This window comes from Hydra vulgaris, chromosome 12 (genome assembly GCF_038396675.1).
Source record: "Hydra vulgaris chromosome 12, alternate assembly HydraT2T_AEP".
In the NCBI taxonomy this organism is placed as follows: Eukaryota; Metazoa; Cnidaria; class Hydrozoa; order Anthoathecata; family Hydridae; genus Hydra; species Hydra vulgaris.
In genome coordinates, this window is record NC_088931.1 from 24,507,946 (window position 1) to 24,532,500 (window position 24,555).

General features: G+C 27.0%; 2 protein-coding genes across 4 annotated transcripts in view; one reads left to right on the forward strand and one right to left on the reverse strand.

Annotated features, from left to right (window-relative positions):
- The first annotated feature begins 564 nt into the window (after nt 1-564).
- On the forward strand, nt 565-2,587 carry LOC101237920 (short stature homeobox protein 2). Its single transcript, XM_065812650.1, has 3 exons — nt 565-881; nt 1,033-1,265; nt 1,996-2,587. Exons 1-3 carry the CDS (start codon nt 800-802, stop codon nt 2,290-2,292), a joined length of 612 nt encoding a protein of 203 aa, XP_065668722.1. The 5' UTR covers nt 565-799; the 3' UTR covers nt 2,293-2,587.
- Nucleotides 2,588-24,546: 21,959 nt separating this feature from the next.
- LOC100199431 (testin) overlaps nt 24,547-24,555 on the reverse strand; it is an 8,344-nt gene continuing 8,335 nt past the window's right edge. For all 3 annotated transcript variants that reach the window (XM_065812652.1, XM_065812653.1, XM_065812651.1), the window contains one exon: nt 24,547-24,555. This exon is cut by the window's right edge and continues 444 nt beyond it. The gene's annotated coding sequence lies outside the window, so the exon portion shown is untranslated.

Sequence of the window (24,555 nt, forward strand, 5' to 3'; positions counted from 1 at the left end):
CTCAATGTTAACAACAGTTACGTTGTTTGTTCAAGATTGCAATTCGACACTAATACATACAAAAATTTAATCGAAATTTTTTTTACTTTTTGATTACAAATTTTGCTCTCTAACAATAAAAATATTATTATCACGTAAGCTTGATAGCTAAAAAAGTATATTCAAAAATAATTAAACATAAAATAATATCTAATAAAAATAAACATGTATAATGTGTTCAATAACAGCTAAAAACAAAATGAATTAATTATCGGTTGGATAGCTATCACATTCGTTTCAGTCCAATATTACATTAGAAATTAGCAAGTCATCTAATAAATATTAATGGATATCTAAATAAAGTTCGAACAAAAGTCAAACATAAATAAGAAGAATAAAACAAATTTTAAGTTTGAAATTTTTTTTTTCTTTCAATTAGCCATACAAAAAAAAAAAAAATTTAAAGAAAATAGAAACTCGTTTATTTTATTATTTTAACAATGTCATTAATTTGCTAATATAAACAGGCGTTTAACAATTTATCCTTAACTCAGTTTAATTTAAGCGCCGTGTTTCATTCATTACTGGTTTCCTTTTTGTCGTTTTTGTTGGGAAACAAAAGAATCTCAATTGAATGCTTGCAATTCACACTCAGTATTGATATATTAATTAAAAAAAACCGAAATATCTTCTAGTTTTTTGCAATTATGTTAAGTTACGCTAATTAATGATGTGAATACATAAATAGGCGCACAGGTTAACTAAAAAAATATATCAAAGAAATATATCAAGAAGCTTGCAATAACTAAATTCAGTTCAAATGAGAGGTTTTACAATTGATGAAATTTTACGTTCAAGTAATGACATAGAATCAAAAACACCAGGAGTGTTTTATCATGTTGGTAAGGTTTATTTAATAATTTAACGTTTATTTAATTCACTAGTCATTTTTTTATTTATTTGATATATCAAAATAAAATAAAAACCAAAATGCATCTTTTCAAGTTATAGTATTCATTGGTTAGAAAAGTAAGTGCAAAAAATATTGTTTAGAAAGGACTGAGGTTTCAAATAATCTAAAACTTTGTCGAGAATCTCCAAATTCTTTTTGTTCTCTTTCTTCAATCGAAATGGAAGAAGACAAATGTGGGAGAAGACCAAGAACATCTATAACTCTATGTCAAAGAGATTTTTTAGAATGCGAGTTCCAGAAAGAACGCTATCCAACACTTTTGTATATCAACAAACTGAGTTCAAAGATAAATTTATCGCAATACGTCATAAAGGTAGGTTTTTTTATTCCTTCATGAAAAATATTAGGATTAGATTATTTAATATCAAGTACACTAAAACCGTTTGAATTACATTCAGGCGTATTTAAGCTAACCATTAAAGTCGGGTGCGTTTGAAGCAAATATGACACCCAAATCCCATTAAATAAATACATACCTTTTTTTTTGCAAAAAGTGTTTTGAAACATATAAACATAGTTAAAATAAACTAAAAAGTTTTTTAAATTAATTTGGTTTTAAATTTTCTCAGTGATGATAAATCGGTGTTTATGGTACGTTCTGGCGTATTACATTATTTTGATAGTAGTTTGATGTCAGGTGTCGACGGAGTTTAATTTCTCAAATAAGTGTAATACAATTCAGTGTTTAAAATGTATTTATAAGTTCAGAAAAACGCTATGATTATAAAATGACTGTTTTTTTGGAAATATTATTTTGGCGGAGTTAATCGTTTTAACTTTTTTTAATAAATACTAAAAGTGTTGCAGTCTTAAATAAAAATTTTCTCTTTTAATGTTGTAACGATTTGCAGTTTTTAAGTACTTCTGGTTTATATTATAACTTGTTTTTTGGGAATGCTTTAGTGAAATTGATAATAAAACTTTTATCAGAAATATATCTCTATTTAAAACTTTCTGTTTTTTAATAAAGGCTTTTTTCACGTTTAAAATTCAAAACTTACTTGATGACTTTTAATAAAATGCTTTTTTATTTTATATGGAAGGTGTGGTTCCAAAATAGAAGAGCAAAGTACCGAAAAGAAGGTCATAAGCGTAAACCAACCATAAATATAGACTATACGGGTTCAGCAAAAAATGTACGTGTTTCTTCTACAAATTGCGTTAGAAAGCTTCGACCAAATTTTTCTACTTCAAGTACTAAAATCTTACGCAGACATTCCAACACTTCCTACGATTTATACGGTCCAAGAGGTTTAAAATGCGATATCTGGTTTCAAAAAGATAGGAAGTGCTGCTCATCGGCAGCAGATAAAAGTAAATGCTGTTATTTCCCAACCTGAGTCTGGAAACATATATTTGATTTTGTATAAATATGTGAATGTGTGAGTGTGTGTGTGTGCGCGTGTGTGTGTGTGAGTGTGTGTGTGTGTGTTTAACTTTATTTATTATTGGTTTGTTAATACAAATGTAAAATATACGATATAAAGCATAAAAATCTTTAGACAACTAATTATTTATTTTAAAATATTTTGTTATATAAATAAAACTTTGTATTTATTTATTATTTATTTTATCCTATTTGCATTCTTTATATTTTATATATGCAATAGTATTAAAAAAACAATTTAGTTTCAATTTAGATTTTTTCTATTTTGAAATTGAGATTTAAAACAATGCGAGCAATTAAAATTCAGCAAATTTTATAATTAAAAGTTTTTTTTTTTCACTTGTCAGATGGCATAACTGTTTAGATATTTATATTTTTTTAACTATTATTGTTTAAACTTATAATTGCGCAAATTTGTTACAACTTTTAAATAGTATATATATATATACAATATGAAGTAATAGTTTATAATGTCATGATAGTATAACAACATGTCTTTTTTTTTCCTATACCGGTCTGCTAAGTTTAATGTTATAACAAATTAATTTCATATTAAAATAGTCTTTTGTATATGCATTAGATTTTAATAAAACCGGACATAATATTACAGGGTTACATTACTACGCTTGGTTAACACGGTCTTTACTAAACACACGCAACTTAAAACCTGGAAATAGAATTTCTTTATTAAAAATTATTAAACAAGATTTAAGCTATTAAACTAGGTTTTGTTTATTTTTATTAAATTCAGAAAAAGTTTTGTAACTTTATTAAGAAGGTTAATAGAAATAAAAAAGTTTTATTGTTTTAACTTATAAAACAAAAGTTTCTAATCTGTTAAAATAGAGTGGTTTTTACAAAATAAATAAAACATCACATGTTAATGTACTGAAAATTTTGTAAATCTTTTTTTTATATATATAATCTACTTTGGTTCCAACAAGGCTACAAGCAATCACTATTAAGGTGGGGGGTAATAGAAAACATTTAAAAGTTTTTCAAGCATATCAGATGTAGAGCAAGAAGATCGAAAACCATATTAATTGTCAGAAAGTACGTTATTAGGCTCAGGATGGGATGCTAAAAATTTGTTAAACAAAGACTCAAAGATAAACGATAGAGAGAAGACTGATTGGACGATAGTTGGAGGAGTCATAACTTTCGCTAGACTATTTTAAAATTGGAAACACAGATGCCATTTCCAAACATGCTAACAAGATTCAGTCCAAAAAAAAAATTTAATTAAGATATGACTTTAGCAACGGAAGTCGGAGTGATTTAGATGTCTTAAAATGGGTTAACCTAATTATTTGAATGATTGGAAGAGTATGGCGACAAGACACAAATCAAGGAGTGAAGGTAAGTGATTAGGGTTGTCTTGGTTGTAAGTGATAAGGATTGTCACAAAGTTGACTATCTGAGTAAGAGATAGAGAAATACAGAAGTTATGAGCATTAGTTCTAGCAGGGTCAGTTGTGTTGGTGGTGAACACCATTCAGTGTGATGAGCATTAAAGTCACCAATTATAACAATATGGCTGAGGTGCTAAGCGATATCACATAAAACAATATTTATAGGATTCAAAAATGATTTTTCAACAAATTGGTCAATTGATGCATAAGTATTCGCCAAAGCATCTTAACTATCATTTATTTAAATATAATTGGAAAATTCTAATAGGCGGGAAAATGTCTACCACATAAATTGAAAAAAAAAATCATTTTAAACATGGCATTTAAATTGCTTGCCAGGCAAAAATTGTATTATTGTAAAAAACCTTCTTCAGCAATCCCAATCGCAAGAAAAATTATATTATAGTGAAAATTTATAAAAGTGAAAATTTATAAAAGATATTAGGCATATGTCCAGTTTAAAAACAGTTTTAAATTTATAAGAAGGAATCGTTGTAATTGAATCACGAACTGTACATAGATACCGGGTGATGGTGGAACGGGAGCGAGTCGAATTAGGTTCATTTAAAAATGAAAATTTATCAATTGGTTATTTCTTAAGCACTAGTAATATTTAAGTTTACTTTATAAATTCGTTAAAATTAGATAAACTCAAAATAAACCATCAAAATAAATTTAATACAGGTTATCAAAATAAATTTAAAACAGGTCATCAAAACAAACTTAAAAATAAGTGATCGAAGTAAGTTTAAAAAATTCAAAATAAAATTATAATAATTTTTCATAAATGGAATTGAAGTTGGATTTTCTAAATTTGGTGAGCTACGTCCAAAATGGTGTTTTATTGTTTGCTCTTCAGGTATTTATTATGCTCTTATACACACTAAAAAATTTTGATGTTATATTTAAAAAAAATATAACGACAAAGTTGCGCGAACTAACATCATTATAACATCAATATAACGTTATTATATCATCAAAATGATGTTATATCTGAAAAATATAACAGTATTTTTCAAGATATAACATCAATATAACGTTATTATAACATCAAAATGATGTTATATCTAAGGAATATAACATCATTTAGATGTTATAATAACGTTATATTGATGTTATATCTTGAAAAATAACGTTATATTTTTTAGATATAACATCAATACAACGTTATTATAATATCAAAATGATGTTATATTCCTTAGATATAACATCATTTTGATGTTATAATAACGTTTTATTGATGTTATATTTTAAAAAATGACGTTATATTTTTTAGATATAACATCATTTTGATGTTATAATAACGTTATATTGATGTTATATTTTAAAAAATGACGTTATATTTTTTAGATATAACATCATTTTGATGTTATAATAACGTTATATTGATGTTATAATGATGTTAGTTCGCGCAACTTTGTCGTTATATTGATGTTATATCTATTTTTGTTAATAACGTCATTTTAAAATTAATTTATTTAAAAATTAGTAGTAAAAGATCATATGTAAATATATTTGCTTTGAAATAGACATTATAAATATAATATAAATAAAATATTTAAATAAATCTCTGAAAATACTAACATAAACTAAACCTATATATATATATATATATATATATATATATATATATATATATATATATATATATATATATATATATATATATATATATATATATATATATATATATATATATATATATATATATATATATATATATATATATATGTTATATGTATATGTTATATGTATATACAGTGGGCAAAATAATTGTCCGTACATTAATGAAAAATAAGGTTTTTTAAAAAAAGCTCTAAAACTTTAAATGATAGAAAAAAATAAATTAAACCAATAGATAGCGCACAAGAAAACAAATAAAAACGATACACCATCTTTAATTTTCATTCGACAATTTAAATTATAATTAACTCATTTAAAAGTTTTAAAAATGTTAAAACCAATAAATTGTCCGTACATTTGATTTAAAAGGTAAAATTTTGTTTATAAATGATTTTTATATCAATATCTTGTACTTTTAGGTTAAAGAATACTATAATAAGTAAAAATAAACCTTTTCTTAACTACGTGGCTATGATGAAAGGAAAAAGAAAAGAATATAGTATTAACTTACGTAAACGAGTAATTTTTGATAGGGAAAATGGATTATCAATTAGAAAAGTTGCAAAAATGTTGAAAATACCAGCTCTGTTCAATATATATGGGAAAAGTATTTAAAAACAAAATCAGTGGCAAATAATGGTGTACGAGGCAGAAAAAGATCAACAACGCCAAAAGTTGACAGGTGCATAGTTGGGAAAATCGAGCAGAATAGAAGAAAAAATGCCGTAGAAGTATCAAAAGAGCTGGAAAATGAATTAAATATTAAATTATCGCCACAAACAATTAGGAACAGACTGCATGAAGCCAATATTTTTGCACGGACGCCTCGGAGAAAACCATTCATCAGCATAGTGAACAAGAGAAAACGGTTGCAATAGGCAAAGGAACATGTTCTGAAGGATAATACATTCTGTAATATGATTATTTGGTCAGACGAGAGTAAATTTAATTTATATGGAGCTGATGGCGGTGCAAAAGTTTATAGAAGAGTCGAAAAAGTATATAATGTGAAGTGTTTGAAGGCAACATTTAAATTTTGTGGTAGAAATGTTATGGTTTGGGGCTGCATGAGTGCGTCCGGTGTTGGCAAAATTGAATTTATTGATGAGAAAATGGATCAACACTTATATAGATCCATATTAGAACGGAATTCGGTGGCTTCGGCAGGAAAATTTTTTTTTTTTTTTTTTTTTTTTTTTTTTTGTTATGTATTTTTTGTTCCATAGGTTACATTTTCGTGATTACATAATAAAGATTTGTTAAGATTGAATATACATATAAACATAAAAAAAAAAAAAAAAAAATCACAAACATAAATAATAAACAAACTTCTGTAATACGAACTGTAAGAAGAACGCAAGAAACTTGCAGAAGACCAAAAGGTCTTATCATCAAGAACCGCTTTACATTGTCATATATATATATATATATATATATATATATATATATATATATATATATATATATATATATATATATATATATATATATATATATATATATATATATATATATATATATATACGTATAAAATTAGGACTTGGAACGGAATTTATATTCCAACATGACAACGATCCAAAGCACAAAGCTGGATCTGTAACCAGATATCTTGCTGCAAATGACAATGAGTAAAAAATAATTCTTCATATGGAGAATTGTTATTACTGAAATCTAATACTGAAATCATATTAATACAATTAATTGTTTATCGCCAATAACTATTACACAATAATTTAAATAGGACAGTTCAGATGAAAATAATGTTTATATTACAAAAAATTTAAATTCGGTATTGCTTTTGGAAGTAATAGTATTTTATTTGTGTCATCAGAGCAAAATTGAAGTACACACCATGGAAATACAAGACTGTCAGGTTCTATATATTTAATACCAGACGAAATTTCAGTTGTGATGTAAGCAGAATAATTTTTAATATTTAACTTCTGCGCTTTGAAAATACGCTTTTCATTTTGTGTTAAGATTTCTAGAATTTTATAGAATTCTAATTTATTTTCAATTGTGTCAGAAACAATGTCACCTTGCTTATAAAGTATTCCGTTAATGACTGCACTTGAAATAAAGCCATCTTTAAATTTTAATTGATCAACCTCTCCATAAACATCACATCGTCTTTCACCAAAAGAATTAAAAGACAATCCAGTTGTACTTACAACGATTGCTTTGCAAGATGAATATGGTATGTTTTTAAAATTAAAATGTCTGAAATTTTTTATTACTTGATGTTTACGCTCAAACGCAAGACAGAGATGTCCCCGTAATGAGCCAAATATTAATAAAACATTAGAAGTCATTTAAAAATATTTTTGAAGAAAAAAACTTACAAAAAATTATATATGTAACTTTAATAAAAAAAAACTATCGAATATCATTTCAATGAAAAAAAAGCACTTGGAACCATTTAAAAATAATATTAAATTAAATTAATAAAAAATAAAAAACTTGTGATGGATAGTGTACAAGAAAATGCAGTATTGGAATAAATTTGTTTGAATATAATTGAAGGAAACTGCAATGATGTGCTTGAATACAAACCTTTAGGTCCTTAATATAAATATCAGTTACTAACGGAGACATACATAGTTGCACAATTTGTATAAGTTTAACTAAGCACGAAAGCTGAGGATCTAAGCACGAAAGGTGAGGATCAGATAAATCCATAAATTTTAATAAATAAAAACACAGCACACGAGAGAGAGTTAATACTTGTCCACTACAAAAACTTCCTCGAATTTTAAGTGAAGATAAAACAACACCAGGTTTTTCAATACCAGAAGGGTATTTATAGTATTTATCAGTCATACAAATGTATGACTGAAGCCATTGGTTAAGATCAGCTAAGGAAAACTTTTCTGGTATGCAGTAAAATAAAAATAATTCTAAATGTAATGGCACAAGCCCTTCCAATAAATCATGCATTGGATCAAAAAGTAACTGCTTGGTGACATCAAAATTTGGAATATCTGATAAAATACTAAAGTTAACAATGCCATAATTTCTCGACCATTTTGTTCTATCAGTTTGACTTAGCCCAGAATTCAACTCATTTAAACGTACAACATGTTCAGGCAAATTTCGAACTAGACACTCTTCATGAGTTGTAAACTTAATCATTTCTGCTCGCGTTGAATTACAGCGCCTACAGCAGCGAACAGTTTTTTGACTAAATCCTTCTTTAAATCCTCCAATTGAATTTGCTGCTAAAGAATTTCAAGAAAAATACAAAATCTCAGCTGTAACGGACATTAACTTTCCAGCAATACTCATTTTTACCCCTGTATATAAAGATTGTATAGTTTCTTTAAAATCTTTAAGTAACGAAGAAAATTTTTTAGTAAGCTTACTAAATGTGAAAACCAATGGAAAAATAGATGATGTTCTACCTCTATACTTTACAGGAATGTTATGAATTTGAAAATACATAACCCAAATTTTGTGTTTGGAACGGGCTTTACCAATTGGATTTGTAATGCCAATATCATCTGCATAAATAGCTAATTGGATATAATGATGTGTATTTGATACCTTCGTAAACTCTATAATCTCAGGTGATAGTAATAAAAAATTTAGCATCATCATATGGAACAACTGATCCTTTACCAACAATCTTTATAGTAGGCATAGAAAATACATGTTTAAAATATTTTTCACGAGAATATTGCGATGATAACTTTTTACAGGAATCATTTAGTTTTTTTACATTAAGAACTGGGCTAGTAAATAGCTCTTTTAAAGTTGAAAATATAACATCTAAAACAGCCTGAGTACATTTGTACTTAAACTGCAAATGTAAAGCTAACATGCCAAGATAATCATTATTTAAATCATCAACATTATCATACACTATTTGATCAATTATTATATTAGGTTCGGTATTATGATCAGCATTATTATTTTCTTTAGTACAACTAGCAATGTGCTTTTGATAACCAAATAAACTTTTGAATTTGGAAAAACAATTAATACAAAACATGGCGGCACCATTATTATGTAACTTTAAATGATTTCTCATTAAAGTATAAGTATCCGATATAAAAGGACAATTAGCACAATAAAATGTTACCTTTCTTTTGGTTAATTGAGGTCTACTGCAGTTAGATGAGCCTGCAACCAACTCTATACCCGTATCAGTTTCCATAGATCACACATTACTGCAGGAAAAGTTGAAACGCTTACTGCACAACCAAACCATTTTAAATAGATTACGTTCTGAACATTAAAAGTAGAACATACTAAAAAATTTTATTTTATATATATATATATATATATATATATATAAATATATATATATATATATATATATATATATATATATATATATATATATATATATATATATATATATATATATATATATATATATATATATATATATATATATATATATAGTAAAATCTCTCTAATTAAAATCTCCTTAATTCGAAAACCTCCATAATTCGATTAAATGCGAAGCCACCGCAAAAAGCGTTCAAGAAAAATCAACTTTCTATAATTTGAATATCTCACTAAAACTCTCTTAAACTTTTATTTTTCTCCATAAAATTTGAATTAGAGAGATTCTACTGTATATATATGGGGTAGTGGTGAAGTGGTGGATAAATATATATGCATATATGATATATGCATATATACTTATATATATTTATAATTTATTATATATTAATATGTATAATAATATATTATATACTTTTATATATATATATTTATATATATTTAGTTAATTCATTTAATATATTGTTAATATATTTAATATTTAATAGATTAATATATAATCAATTTTTCTTTTTTAATCAGATAAGTCTGGTTCGCGCAATTTTATCGAAAGATAGTCTCGAATACAGACGTTAAATATTTGAATAGACCTATAAATGAAACGGCCTGTCACGGAGAAAACTGTCCACGGAGTAAGTTGCCCGGTCGGACATTTTACTCCGGAGTAGAACGTCCTAGTTTGTCCTATTCGTCCGTTTAGGACAATTTACTCCGGAGCAAACTGTCCTATGTTGGAGTAAACTGTCCTACTTTTTTGCGGATTATTTACTTCGGACCACTTGAGCGATGTGTTTTAGCGTTTGTTTAAACGATGGTTTGAGAACTCGCGCATTATTCTGCGGCATAAAGAAAACTTTAACACTTTATATACTAAGCATAATATTATTATAATTAACATAGTAATATCATGCGTCATGTAACTCATACAAATAAACCTGATGCTTGATAATTCACAAGGTCATTTTTTACTGGTTTAAAAGTTTAAAAAAATTAAAAAAATGTTAACACTGACATGTTTAAACCTTTATATTTCGTTTAAGGTTTTAGTTAAAAACAGTAAAAAATAAAAATTATGTTTTTTATGTTATCTTGTTTGAAATTATTCTAGATTCGGAATCAGATCCGTAACCACAAATTTGATATTAGGGGGCCCTAGGGTTCTTTTAAAGGAGGAAAATGATAAAAAATTTGTTAAAATTATTTTATGTGCATGTTTTTCTTTTATAATTATAATTTAAAAAATTTATGGAGGGGCCAAGGCTCCCCCGGTGGTTACGCTCTGAGAATATATATACATTTATATTATTAGAATGTATATATTCAATATTATAAGAATAATTGATTTTTTTTAAAGTGAAGTTTTTTCAGCTCCTATAGCAACGCCCATATCAACGGCAATTTCCTGACTTTTAGTAAACTAAATTTCTTATTTTGGTTTTTAATTGTTTTTTGCAACTTTTACTTCAATTTATTTAGTACCTAATTAACTTTTGCCACATATATTACTAATATATATTTTTTAAATGTGTTTTAAACAGAATTCTTTTTTTTGACCTTGTACATTACATAAAATTAAAAATGAAAACTTGAAATTTTCAGGGTGTACTCTTTTACTATTACTTGAGGGAACTGAAGCATAATCACAGTAAACTCATGATAATATTTTAAGTTTTGAACAATTATCTTAAATAAAAAATGGATTTTTAATTTTTGCTTTAACTGCTTAGATCTGCCATTATGATAAAAAAATTTTGATGGAAAATTTCCAGGCCAGTAAAAACGTTCTGAAACCATGTAGTGCTTGTTCTTCTAAGGTGATAAGTAAGATGTTTACTGTGACAAAAACAAATAATTTACTTTCTCTGCTCTCTGCTAAAAAAAATCTCAACCCATAAACCCTTCTTTGCCATATTTTTTTATTGATTACCTTCCATTCTAAACCTAGAAAACATATATTCTCTTTTCATTGGGAGTACAACTAATGGGATAGACCCCTTTAGCTAAGTAAATATTAACATCGAGAAAGTCTTGTTCTTCTTTTTCATCATTCACTTAATCCATTTTATTTAAGAAACTAAAGTAAGTTTTTTTAAAAATTGCATCTACCAAACTGGTTGACTTTGTCAACCAAATTATATATTTTGACAAAAAAAACCTAATAATGTAGGTTATTTACGAAAAGTTTAAGTAAATACCAGCTAATAATACTAATGATACAAATAGCAATGATAAAAATAAAACAACCAACTGAAACAATTACAAGAATGATAAGATAATTTTATAATTTAAAAAAAATCAGTATTTATTTTTAAACAACAATAATAATAAGCTAAAGCAGTAGGAAACTGCTTTAGTTTGTCACTATTCTATTAAATAAACCGTTCCATTAATGAAACACAACTGTATAAACAATGATGATATGCTTGTTTGATTAGATAAGGTATACTTTGTGGGGTTTAAGAAATAGTACAACATACATATTAAAGTAGAGTAAATAAATGTAAGTAAATAATGGTACAAAACAGCAATAAGATATTATCTAACTACAGTTAAATCATATTTTGCAATGTTACCTGAAAATAAAAACTAATCCTAACTTCATTGAGTTGAATTCAATTTTTCTTCAACTGTTTGTGAATGACTAATCAAGTAAACTTAAATTCATGGAAGTTTACTAAATTAAAACCATATTTCAACAGTAGGCAAACTAAAATAAAATAATGGCAAAGTTAAAATCAATGAAATAATGGAATAAAAAAGAATCATTTTTATAAATATAACTAATAATAAAAATAAATCAAAAACTACAAGTCTTTCAAACCTTATAACAAAAAACTTCTTTAAACTCCAATCATAAATAAATAAAAAATAAGAGTAAATCCAAATAAACAAATAAAGCTCCAGCCTAAATAAAATTATAGACAAAATAAGGACAGTTATAAGACAAAATAAATATAAAGAAGAAGAAGAGCAATAACGCTTTCAACTAATGTTACTCTTTAAGCTAGAACTAATTTTTAAGCTAATGCTACATTTTAAGTTAATACTACTCTTAATCTTTCTTACTATAATGAAATGTCTTTATAATTACTTTTATTTATGCTATTATTTATACTTTTAATATCCAGAAGTTAATTGCAAGAATCACACAAAAAAACATCAAAGCTGCTTTCCGAAATGTTGATCAAACAGTTCAAGTGATATAACTCATTGCATTTCAAACATTTAATCATTTTGCCTTCAGCAGACATCCGACAAGAACAGAAAATTTCTATGACCTCAATACGGCTAACACAGCCCCTTCCTACATTTACACTAACAGTTGGGAACATGGAAAGAACCTGTTCTTGAAGGCTTTTTAATAAATGATCCCGCATTATACCTTGCTTAAACAAACAATGTTCTGGTTGTATCTGCTTAGTTAAAGCTGTAGCAAAAGCAACAGCAAATAAGCCACAATCATTCCCTCCTTTTTTGCTGTTGAACATCTTAATGTTGAACATTTTAATGGCAATGTTTTTTTCAGGACATGTTAAAAGAGCAGCCACCTGTTTTTTTCTTGATAACTCAATGAGTGCAACAAGCTGTCATAAACATGAACTTCATTTAATTTTTGTGTTCCTATATTGCTAATTGCAAATCAGTGCTCATATCCATCATGAAGTATCTGGATAAAAGGACTTCTCATAGTAACAAATGACATATTTAATCCTAAGATTGGATCTTGAAAACCAGAAATTAATGATGGTGCCTTTAAAATATTTTGTGAGGCAAAAATTATGTTATCTGTTAGCCAATTGTTCTCACTCCGAAGAATTTTTTTTTCCACTAACGTCAACTCAAATAAACTATTTTTTATCCACAATACTTTGTTCTCTCCTTCTTTGGATGCAATTTTGAAGGATTCTACTTCAATTGAATTTGTCTCCATGTTGTGATCATCATTGGATTCATTTGTTTCATAACATTTTTGCTTTACTGGTTTACAATAATCATGCTCATCATAGTAGCATTTTGAGGGTTGCATTGACATTGTAATTGGAATAGATTTGATACGAGGTATCAAATCTATTGCATGAGATGTTTTATTCTGGTTATTGTTGTTGCTTGTAGAAGAGCTTATGGTTGAAACTGAAGAAGTATTTGATGGGACATTAACAGAAGTTGTATGTCTACTATCAATCGTACTACTAATCTTACTACAAGTAGATATTCTTGAAGAGAATCAGCCTCTGGTGTTAAGGTTTTGCTTCCACTAATATATGGTTTGATGTGGGAACCATTAACTTTCTTCTCCTTCAAGGTGGCTCTTGTAAGAGATATAATCCTTTTCCTAAACTTTTCAGAATACAGAAAGATCCAAGCCATCTGAAATCTAATTTGTCTTCTTTCCTTTTTTTCTTCGTAAAATCCTTGATAAGGACTTTGGACCCGATAGCATAAACAAATGGATTTGCATGCTTCTTGTTATAATTTTCTTTCTGCTTTTCTTGAGCCATTTCAATGTTTTGTTTAGCTTTTTACAGCAGATTTGATCTAAAGTATAAACAATTATTGTAAAACTTCAAAGTATATTTATAATGAAAGAAAAAAGAGCATTTTGCATATCAAAACTCTAATAAACATGCCAGAAATAAATAAAAAAAGAAAGAAAAAACCTTGAAAAAAATTAATTTGTTACAGTAATGTTCTGCAATCATATTTTAACAAACCAGTAAATGCTTTAAACCTTTCCTCAATTATTTTATTCATAAAATGTTGGTTGCTTTCAGGTCTTGTGTTAAAATCAATTAACAATGATTGAGGAGATTCTCCTGCAACTTCTAATTCTATAGGAAGTATGGGGTTCCTTTCGAACATTAACTCAAAGGGAGCGTATTTTGTAGACTCTTGCCTTGACGTATATATATATATATATATATATATATATATATATATATATATATATATATATATATATAAATGCCATATTAATATTGATAACAATGATGTAAAATACATACAGCATAATCTACATCTTTGAAAATTCCTGGCCAGTAAAAACGTTCTGACACCTTGTAAAAAGTTTGTGTTCTACCAAGGTGTCCAGCAGTAGGTTTGCTATGACAAAAATTAACAATTTGTTTTCTTTGCTCTTTGCTGAAAACCACTTCCAACCATATGTCATTCTTTGTCTTGTGATGCAGTTTATCATCCTCCATCCTAAACCTGTAAAGTGTAAATAATTTTTTATGTATTATTGGAACTGCTTCCAATAATACATAAATAAACTTTTTGTGCTTTAATTGTTTTGAATATCCTTGCAAGTATTATTAAATGGGAGCAAAGTATTTACTTTGTGTAAAAAGAATCTACTATGTTTAGTTTGCAGGTACTGTGTGTATACTAGGTATATACTTGTGTGAAACCTAGTATACCTAATACCAATATTCAGTGGACATACTTTGTTGATTGCTAGTATACTAGGGACATACATACCCTAATACATAACAAAACATGTAATGTAAAATGGTAGCAATAATGCCATCATATATTACAAAATGTTATATGTACACTGCAAAATAGATCACTAACATATATTATATTATATACAAATAGAATATAAAATTATCATATATTCTATTTGTCATATCGACTATATTTGTAATCTACTTTGTATAAAATTAATCTAATTTATAAGATCTTACAGTGTCACAAATGTTACAAATAATTTCTCATAATGACTATATTTGTAACTTTCTAAACAGAGTATAAAAGTATATATCATATTGTAACTATGTTACTAGTAACATAGATAAAAACATAGTTACTAGTAACATAGATACAATAAATGATTTAATTTATGTATAATGTTTATAATCTATACCTGCTTGCTCTTCGTCGAACAGCCCGCTTTTCATTCGGTGTGCAGTCATAGCGATAAACAGATGTAGATATATAGTTACTAACATCAGCAAGCATTCTTTTGTTCACCATTATTCTGTTCATCCATTTTTAAAATTAATTTTTAAAAGGACAAAATCAGCCGCAACTCATAAAACTACACTATTCTCGTCGGTCGGACAACTTACTCAAAACTAGGACATTTTACTCCGGAGTAAAATGTCCGATCGGACAGTTTACTTCAGCGGACAGTTTTCTCCGTGACAGGCCTGTCACGGAGAAAACTGTCCGTCGGAGTAAACTGTCCGATAGGACATTTTACTCCAGAGTAGATTGTCCAGCATAGGAGTAAGTTGTCCGCTCTGAATAAGGTGAAATTTCATCAGAAAAAATAGCTAAAGAAAAAATTGCGGACGTTTTTAAGTAAGACGAATTAAGAAAGTACTTAGAGACTTTTTAGAGAAAAAGAGGCTTGATTTTTTATAATTAAAATTATTTTTAGAAGTACTGTCACCATAGTTTTTTCATATTCGTAAGAGTGTTATTATTATTAGTTCTTGAATTTAGTTTTTATTATTTTTTAATTATAATATTTACTATAATAATAATAATATTGTAATAACTAATTTAGTTAGTTTTAGATGGGACTAGAGATGATAGCTTCTTTTAACAGTGATATACTGCATTAAAATATAACATACTAGTATTTATATTTAATAATTAGGCAAATATGTTGTTTTTTTCCCCGCATGTATATATATATATATATATATATATATATATATATATATATATATATATATATATATATATATATATATATATATATAAATGTATATGTGTTTTTTTCCCCGCATGTATATATATATATATGTATACATGTATGTATATATATATATATATATATATATATATATATATATATATATATATATATATATATATATATATTTATATATATATATTATATAGTTTATAATGCATTTATATTATATAAAATATACATTATAATAATGCATATTTTATATATTATAAATGCATTACAAACTATATATATATATATATATATATATATATATATATATATATATATATATATATATATATATATATATATATATATATATATATATACTATATGCGGTAGTGGTGTAGTGGTAGAGCGCTCGCTTCATAAGCGAGAGGTTCGGAGTTTGATTCCCACCACGTCCCTGGTAGTACCGCGCACAACTTGTTTCTCCGCACAGCAGCCTTGTTCGTCAAGGTTCGTGTTTCGGAGTTATAGAGTTGAGAGAGGGTGATAACCACAAGTAGCCTCCTCATCTATTGTGGCCTTCTCGGCTTTGGGGAATTATTTAATATATATATATATGTATATATATATATATATATATATATATATATATATATATATATATATATATATATGTATATTTATATTTATATATATTTATATATATGTATATATATATACACTATAGCATATTTATGCAACAAATTGTTACCGTATTTTTGTTACATTAATTATAAAGATTCAGATTTTTCATTATTCATAAATATGAATTTTCAGAAAAAGAAATAAAAAACAAAGAATAATGAAAAAAAAGACTGCTGCCCCATCCCAAACTCTCAATCGATCTAGCAGCACTCCGCTGCGAGTCAGGCTATTTGTCAGTCAATGTATGTACTTAATCTTATTGAGTAATGTATGTATGTACTTAAAACTTATTGAGTGCTGCAGTAAACTACTTAAATCCTGCTTTAAAGGGACTTCACTGTTGTTTGAAATTTTTCGACGCTTTTCGAAAAATTTCAAACAACAAAAGAATGGTTAGCCTCAAAGGTTAAGGATAATGTTGAGTGCCAACCTGTTGCCAGAGTGCTTTCAGCAGATTTGTCCTCTAATTCAAAACTAAAGCACAAGTTGAACGTCAGACTTGAAACACAAGAGCCAACATCTGAATTGAATCCTATTTTGAGCGAAATGTGCCAGTATAAATATCTCCCTGATGCCAAAAAAGACTTTCCGATTCTTGATTGGTGGAAATTGCATTCAAATACATTGCCAGAACTCTCTTCATTAGTTAGAAAAATTTTAGCTATTCCAGCAAGTTCAACTAAATCAGAGAGAGTTTTTAGCTCAGGTGGAAATGTCGTCCGATCATCCAGACACAACTTACTACCAGAAAAAGTAGAACAAATCATGTTTATCAGAGAAAACATTGTCTTGTTGGAAAAGTTTGGCAAAAAATTCTGAATTAATATTTGAAAAAGTTGTTTACATTTGACAAATGTCATTTGTGTCTATTTGTCAAAACCATGTTTACATTATTTTTTTTACTTGGTATTTAATATATTTGTTTTCAAAAATTGTTAAATTTCTCGTCTCGTTCTCGGTCTCACGAGAAGTACTAACTTCTAGTCTCGGTCTCGTCTCGGTTTGAAAAAACCTAGTCTCGCTCATGGTTAATTATTGGATATAAATACATTTGATTGGCTTTAATTAACACGCTCTATATTTTGTAAATACAAAATTCATAAAAAAGGATTAGTTTTAAAAGCTATAATTAAAAAATAAAAAAAGCAGTTTTTTTTTTGATGCCCTGTATATATACAGGATGTTTAAGCATATTATTAAAAAGCTTCAATCAAAAAATTTATTACTTTGAGCAAACGCTCTTACTAACGAGTACTTTGCGTAAAATATTGTTCTTATTATCTTTTTATATATTTAACTATTGTATTTTGGTTACCAATGTTTGCATTAAACAAGTTTTCAAAAAAAAACTTTGGATACTTATAATTAATCTTAATCTTATTTGAACTAGGTTGTGCTTTCAAGGCATGGCTTAAATTTAAACTGCTACACAGTTGGCCAGAATATACCAAAAGTTAACGAAAATAAAAAACATCTAAATATCGTTACATTATACATGTAGATATAAAATTTTTACTATCATATACTAAATTTAAAACCATTCCCAAGTTCAAATTAAATCAAAAAATCTTTTAGAGCTCAAAAGTTATAACCATGTAATATTAAAAACCCACATTTTGGGGAGGGTAGAAACTTTACATAGCCTTTTTGACCTCTAAAAGATTAGTTAATTAAATTTCAAACCAGTTGATGAATTTTAGTTTAGTTTAAGATACTAAAAAAAATTATTTTGCTTAATTATTTGCCTCACATTTCGGAATATTTCTTTCCCATACTCTAACCACCACATTTTTTTTTCAAAACTTTCTGGTTTGATATAAACATGTACATACTTTAGTGTGCACAACGCCTAAAAGTTCCAAATATGAAAAACAAAAAATTCAAGCGACAAATCTATGGTTTTAAGAGTCAGGTTACATGGTTTTATTATTCAACTTACATGATCTTAGCATAAACCTATATGTTAAAAGTTTTTATTTTTTGGGTCGGGAAATCAAACAAAAAATACAAGATACAAGTTTTAAAAAAACAAATTTCATACAAATAGAAGCTTAACTTCTTTGGGAAAAACAAATTCTTCGTTTTTTTTGCTTTGCAGCAAACTGATCACTGGATCTGAGCTACCCAGAGTTCTTTTCATTAAATCCAGATTCTGTTTACATTTAATTTTCTATTAACTTCAAGTCTAAAAAGTTCTTGTAAGTTTTTTATATATTTGTTTCTGCTTTCATATGCTTCTTCAAGAAGCATACCAATAGGTAAGCTTTTATTGTAAACTACCAATAGGTAAGCTTTTATTGTAAACTACCAACAGGTAAGCTTTTATTGCAAACTACCTGGTGAGAATGTACAACAATCTGTTTTAATACTGGGAGATATAATACCATAGGAATAGCTGAACAAAAAGTAGGTTTTCTTCCTGCAATAGATCTCCAGAGCCTATGGGTTTACCTCTTCCATATTGAAGAATATACATAGTATGATATACAACCATTTGGTTAGATTTTCATCAATATCCAGCACTTCAGCCAAAATAAAATAATCCTGCAAACTTTTTTATTTCTACATATTTTATTGCTCATGTATCTTTTTTAAAAACAATTATACTTTATCTGTTTTAAAAACAATTATAGTTGAGTCATTTGCATATACATTTTTATGTTCCACATGCCTTTTAAAGGTTGGTTTAGGAATTCCGTATTTTAAACAAACGGCATTTAATCCGATATCGCTATTACGATTAGCAAAAATAGCTTTTTCCATATCCTTTTATCTCCATGATCCATATCTCTGTTTTGACATTTCAAATTTTTTTTTTTAAAGGTAATTAGTTAAACTTTACACGCGTTTTTAGCGGTCAAATAGTAGCGTCGGTACTATTTGACCGCTACAATTTACGCAATTAATCTGACATTCGGTTAATTAAAAAGTTTGACAACTTATAATAAGGTGTTTTAAATTCTAGGTAGTTATTTCGAATTTAGATAAATTATGCTTTAGCATAAATACACTGAAAAAATCATATCTCCTACTTTCTTTAGTGAAATACGCTTAGCCATAAATCCCTAAAATAAGAAATCTTCAATAACAAACCAACAAGAGCTTACTCTGGCCTTAAGGCAGTTGGATGACAAAAAAAAACAGGTGACTCCTTAATTTCATTCAGCAAAGATAAAAAATAAATTAAAAGATTTCTTGTGAGTTGTAAAAATCACGAGTTGTGTTAAAAGTACAATATAGACATCGGTACAGAATTAGCAACCTTATCCTACAATATAAGAATTATAATTAATTTCTAAAAAACATGCCCTAAATAAACGTCTTGTTCTATTAACAACATTGGACGTTCCGGATCCACCAGATTTAGAAGCATCTATCTTGCAACGCCCGAGGATGCAAATGGATGCAGATAATCTTACCAATTAATAGTTAAGTGTTTAAGTGACATTTCTCATTGTAGTACGTAAATTTATAATAAGTTATAAAACATCAAAAACAGCATCATACAAAGGATGCTGCTTTTGATGTTTCATAAGTAATATTTAAAATACTTGAGTATGCTTTTAAATTAATTTCATTTCACAAACACTTAAGCCCAACTCTTAAAAGTTCTTTTTGCATGAAAAACTAGAAAAAATGTATAAAAATGTAAAAAAGCCTACTGGAAAAGTGAAAACCTCTGTTTCTAAAATAATCATTAAAATTAGGCAAATATAAAGACATACTCACAAGAATAAAATAGATCTGAAAGTCACAGCTGTGACTTTTGGCAATGTTTTCAGATAATTCACATATTTTAACAACTTTTTTATGTTGAGCATCATAAAATTAACATTCTTTGTTATTTGTGTGTGCATACTGATTGCTACTCACAAAAAATCAATATGACCATTTGTTTCGACCTTTTTACAAACCTTTGGTCCACTGTGCGCTGTCATTTTAATCGCGATAATCACATTTGTTGAAAATTTGTGACTTTTTATTTTATATTTTACTACACTATTTCAAACATAAACGTATGACAGAAGGGGTATCTATCTACATCAGTGTTGTTACTACTTGTCTTGTTGACAATACTTTTCAACTTGGCTTTTTAAAAACATTTTACTCTGCAGCAATTTATTTGTCTATTATTAACTGTATATTTTCTTGAACACATTTCTTTATTGAAAAATGTACGACTGGGCATCTCTTTAAAAAATCTTTTTTTTTTTTTTTTTTTAGTTTTTATTTATTATATTTCCATAATATAGTTTACATAGCTTACATTTTTATCTTTATAACTTGTTTGTGGTGAAAATGTTTACTTTCAGAACTTGTTTGTCTTTAGCTAGAAATTTGTTTTTCGAGTTTTTATATCCGATTATAATTTTGTATAAAGTCACAATTATTTTTAGTTGTTACACATCCATATCTTCAGTTTTTTAAGAAATTTATTAATCTTTTTTCCTTTCATCGTAATGTTTGTTTTTCATTTTTAATAAAATAACACTTCATTTTTTTTTTCTTTCTTTCTTTTTTTCTTCTTCTTCTTCTTCTTCTTCTTCTTCTTCTTCTTCTTCTTCTTCTTCTTCTTCTTCTTCTTCTTCTTCTTCTTCTTCTTCTTCTTCTTCTTCTTCTTCTTCTTCTTCTTCTTCTTCTTCTTCTTCTTCTTCTTCTTCTTCTTCTTCTTCTTCTTCTTCTTCTTCTTCTTCTTCTTCTTCTTCTTCTTCTTCTTCTTCTTCTTCTTCTTCTTCTTCTTCTTCTTCTTCTTCTTCTTCTTCTTCTTCTTCTTCTTCTTCTTCTTCTTCTTCTTCTTCTTCTTCTTCTTCTTTTAAATCGTTTCAAGTTCTTGACAATCAATAAAGCGTAGATACTAAGAAATTGCTGTTTTGACCAATGTGTTCAGGTGTGATAAATTTTTTATTTTTTAATATTTTTTTATTTTTATTGTTTGTATGTAAACACATACATAAATACACACACTTACACACATACATATATATACACACATACATACATACATACATACATACATACATACATACATACATACATACATACATACATACATACATACATACATACATACATACATACATACATACATACATACATACATACATACATACATACATACATACATACATACATACATACATACATACATACATACATACATACATACATACATACATACATACATACATACATACATTTTTTATATATATATTGTCCTCTTTTTTAAAATAAAGTTTTACGTTTACAAATATTGGAATTTTTATACTTTTAATAAATTATAATAGAGAATATAATCACCACATCAATAAGATTAAAAAATAAAATAACAAAAAAAAAAGTTTAAATAAAAACTTGGTATCTGATAGAAGATCTAATGATCTTGTCGCCAGAACCATAAGTCGTTATAATAAAATATAACTTAAGCTATTAATAAATATAAACAAATAAAAATGACAAAATACAAAAACAAAGAGCGTATTTATATAAATTACTTATTTTTAAAAGTATTTCAAAATATTGTCATTAAAAAGAATGAATTCTTTTAATTTCTTTTTAAAGACTGGGAAGGTAATTGATAAATCAAAATTAGGTAAAATGATTTTGTTCCAGAGATTTAGTGCACGATAAGCTATACAGAACTGATTGAATTTCGTTCGACAAAAGGGTTCATAGAGTGAGTTATCATTTCGTAGTGTATACTTATTTTTTGTTTTTAAGGTAATAAAATCTTTAAAAATGTGTAATGACGGATTGATTTTACATTGAAATATAAAACATAATATTTTATATACATTCACTTCATAAATATTAATTACTTTGTACTTTTAAATAAAAACCTTGAATGCGTAAGTCGATTTTCAAAACAAACTAAGCGTATTGCATGTTTCTGACGATGATAAAGAGTACGCAACTTACTTTTGCCTGTACTTCCCCAAGCAATATTTGCATAGTTAATATAACTATGTATAAATGAGTAATAGAGTTGGATTAAAATGGTTTTGTTTAAATAATTTCTTGACTTATAGAGGACTCCTATATTTTTAGAAACTTTAGTGCAAATGTAGTCAATATGCGGTTTCCATGTAACATTCTCATCAAGATAAATGCCAAGAAAACTAGTAAAAGTTTCCCTTTTTATTTCAAGTTCATCAATAAGAATTTTTGGCATGGTTGTTGGTAAAAAACGTTTTTTAGATATAGGGTGAAACAGAATATATTTTGTTTTATCAAGGTTTAAGGTTAATTTGTTACATTTAAACCACTCAGATACACATTTAAGTTCTTTATTCATATCAGAAAACAGCTCATTAATATTACTATTTGATAAGAACAAATTCGTATCATCTGCAAACATAATACTCCGAAGATTAGCTGCTTTACTTAAATCATTAACATAAATTAAAAACATAAGAGGACCTTTCTTTATGTTTTGCAATTTAAATTCAAAAAAATCTTTAAGTTTTGCAAATTATAAAACCATAATATTTTAACCATATGTTTGTATGTACCGTATACATGAGTTTTCAGTTTACAAGTAGAAAATTTATTGTTAAAATTGTAAAAAATATACATTTATCTTAAGGTGACATAATCAGGGAAAACGCATTGTAGGCAACTTTTTCATAAGCAAATATTTCTGTAACCTTGTTAAATTTTAAAAACTACTTTACCTAAAGTATTTTGTAATACTATAATTAAAAGCATTGCAAAATACTATATATAAGCTTAACGTATACATTTAAACTTTTTGCTCTAAGAGAGTAACAAAAAAGAAACACTACGGCGCTGCGTCAATCTAGCAGTGTAATAATTAACAATAACTAAAGTTTATGATAAAATTTAGGCTCAGGAAGTTGCTTCCAAAATTTAGGCCTTGCGCTCCAAGAAGCACATCTCCGTATAAAGTAGACCTTTACGACGCAGTGAAGTAACGAGCTTGTTATCTTACTACTAGAAAAAATGACCGTATCAAATATAAGAAAACCCTCTTCTCATAAAAAATTTTTTTATACGAGGATGAGAACTGTATTTACTGGAAGTACTTTTTTTTAAGGCACTCTTAGAAGAACTTTCCCGCTTCTTTTTTCACCAATTCCCTGTTTATAGATTTATTTGGCATGAAACATCAATTCCAAAGTCATCATTTTAAACCCTCCGCCAAGTCTGCTGTACTAATAGCTTTACTACCTCGTCAAAGTTATAAGCTTCAGCATCACGAATTATTTTAAAATATCTTTAACAATGGCAGTCTCACAAAAAAGAAAAATTGCACTTAACTCTGTGGAAGAAACTCTAAATACGACAAAATTTACTACATAAAATATTAAAGTGACCATTAATCTTTAAACTCTTAAATCTATTCGCTACCTTATTAGAAACTTTATCTCTGACAAGGTAGCTATATAACAAGCTTCATCTTTAATTATTAGTTCTCTATATTGTATTTAATAATTCAAAATCAATAATTAAAAAAAAGTAATCAAAATCGGACTTGCAAACTTATCTGTTTTAAATACTATTACCCGTTTTAAAAATCTTTAGACCATTTAAAAAAACATGATCAAAAAAG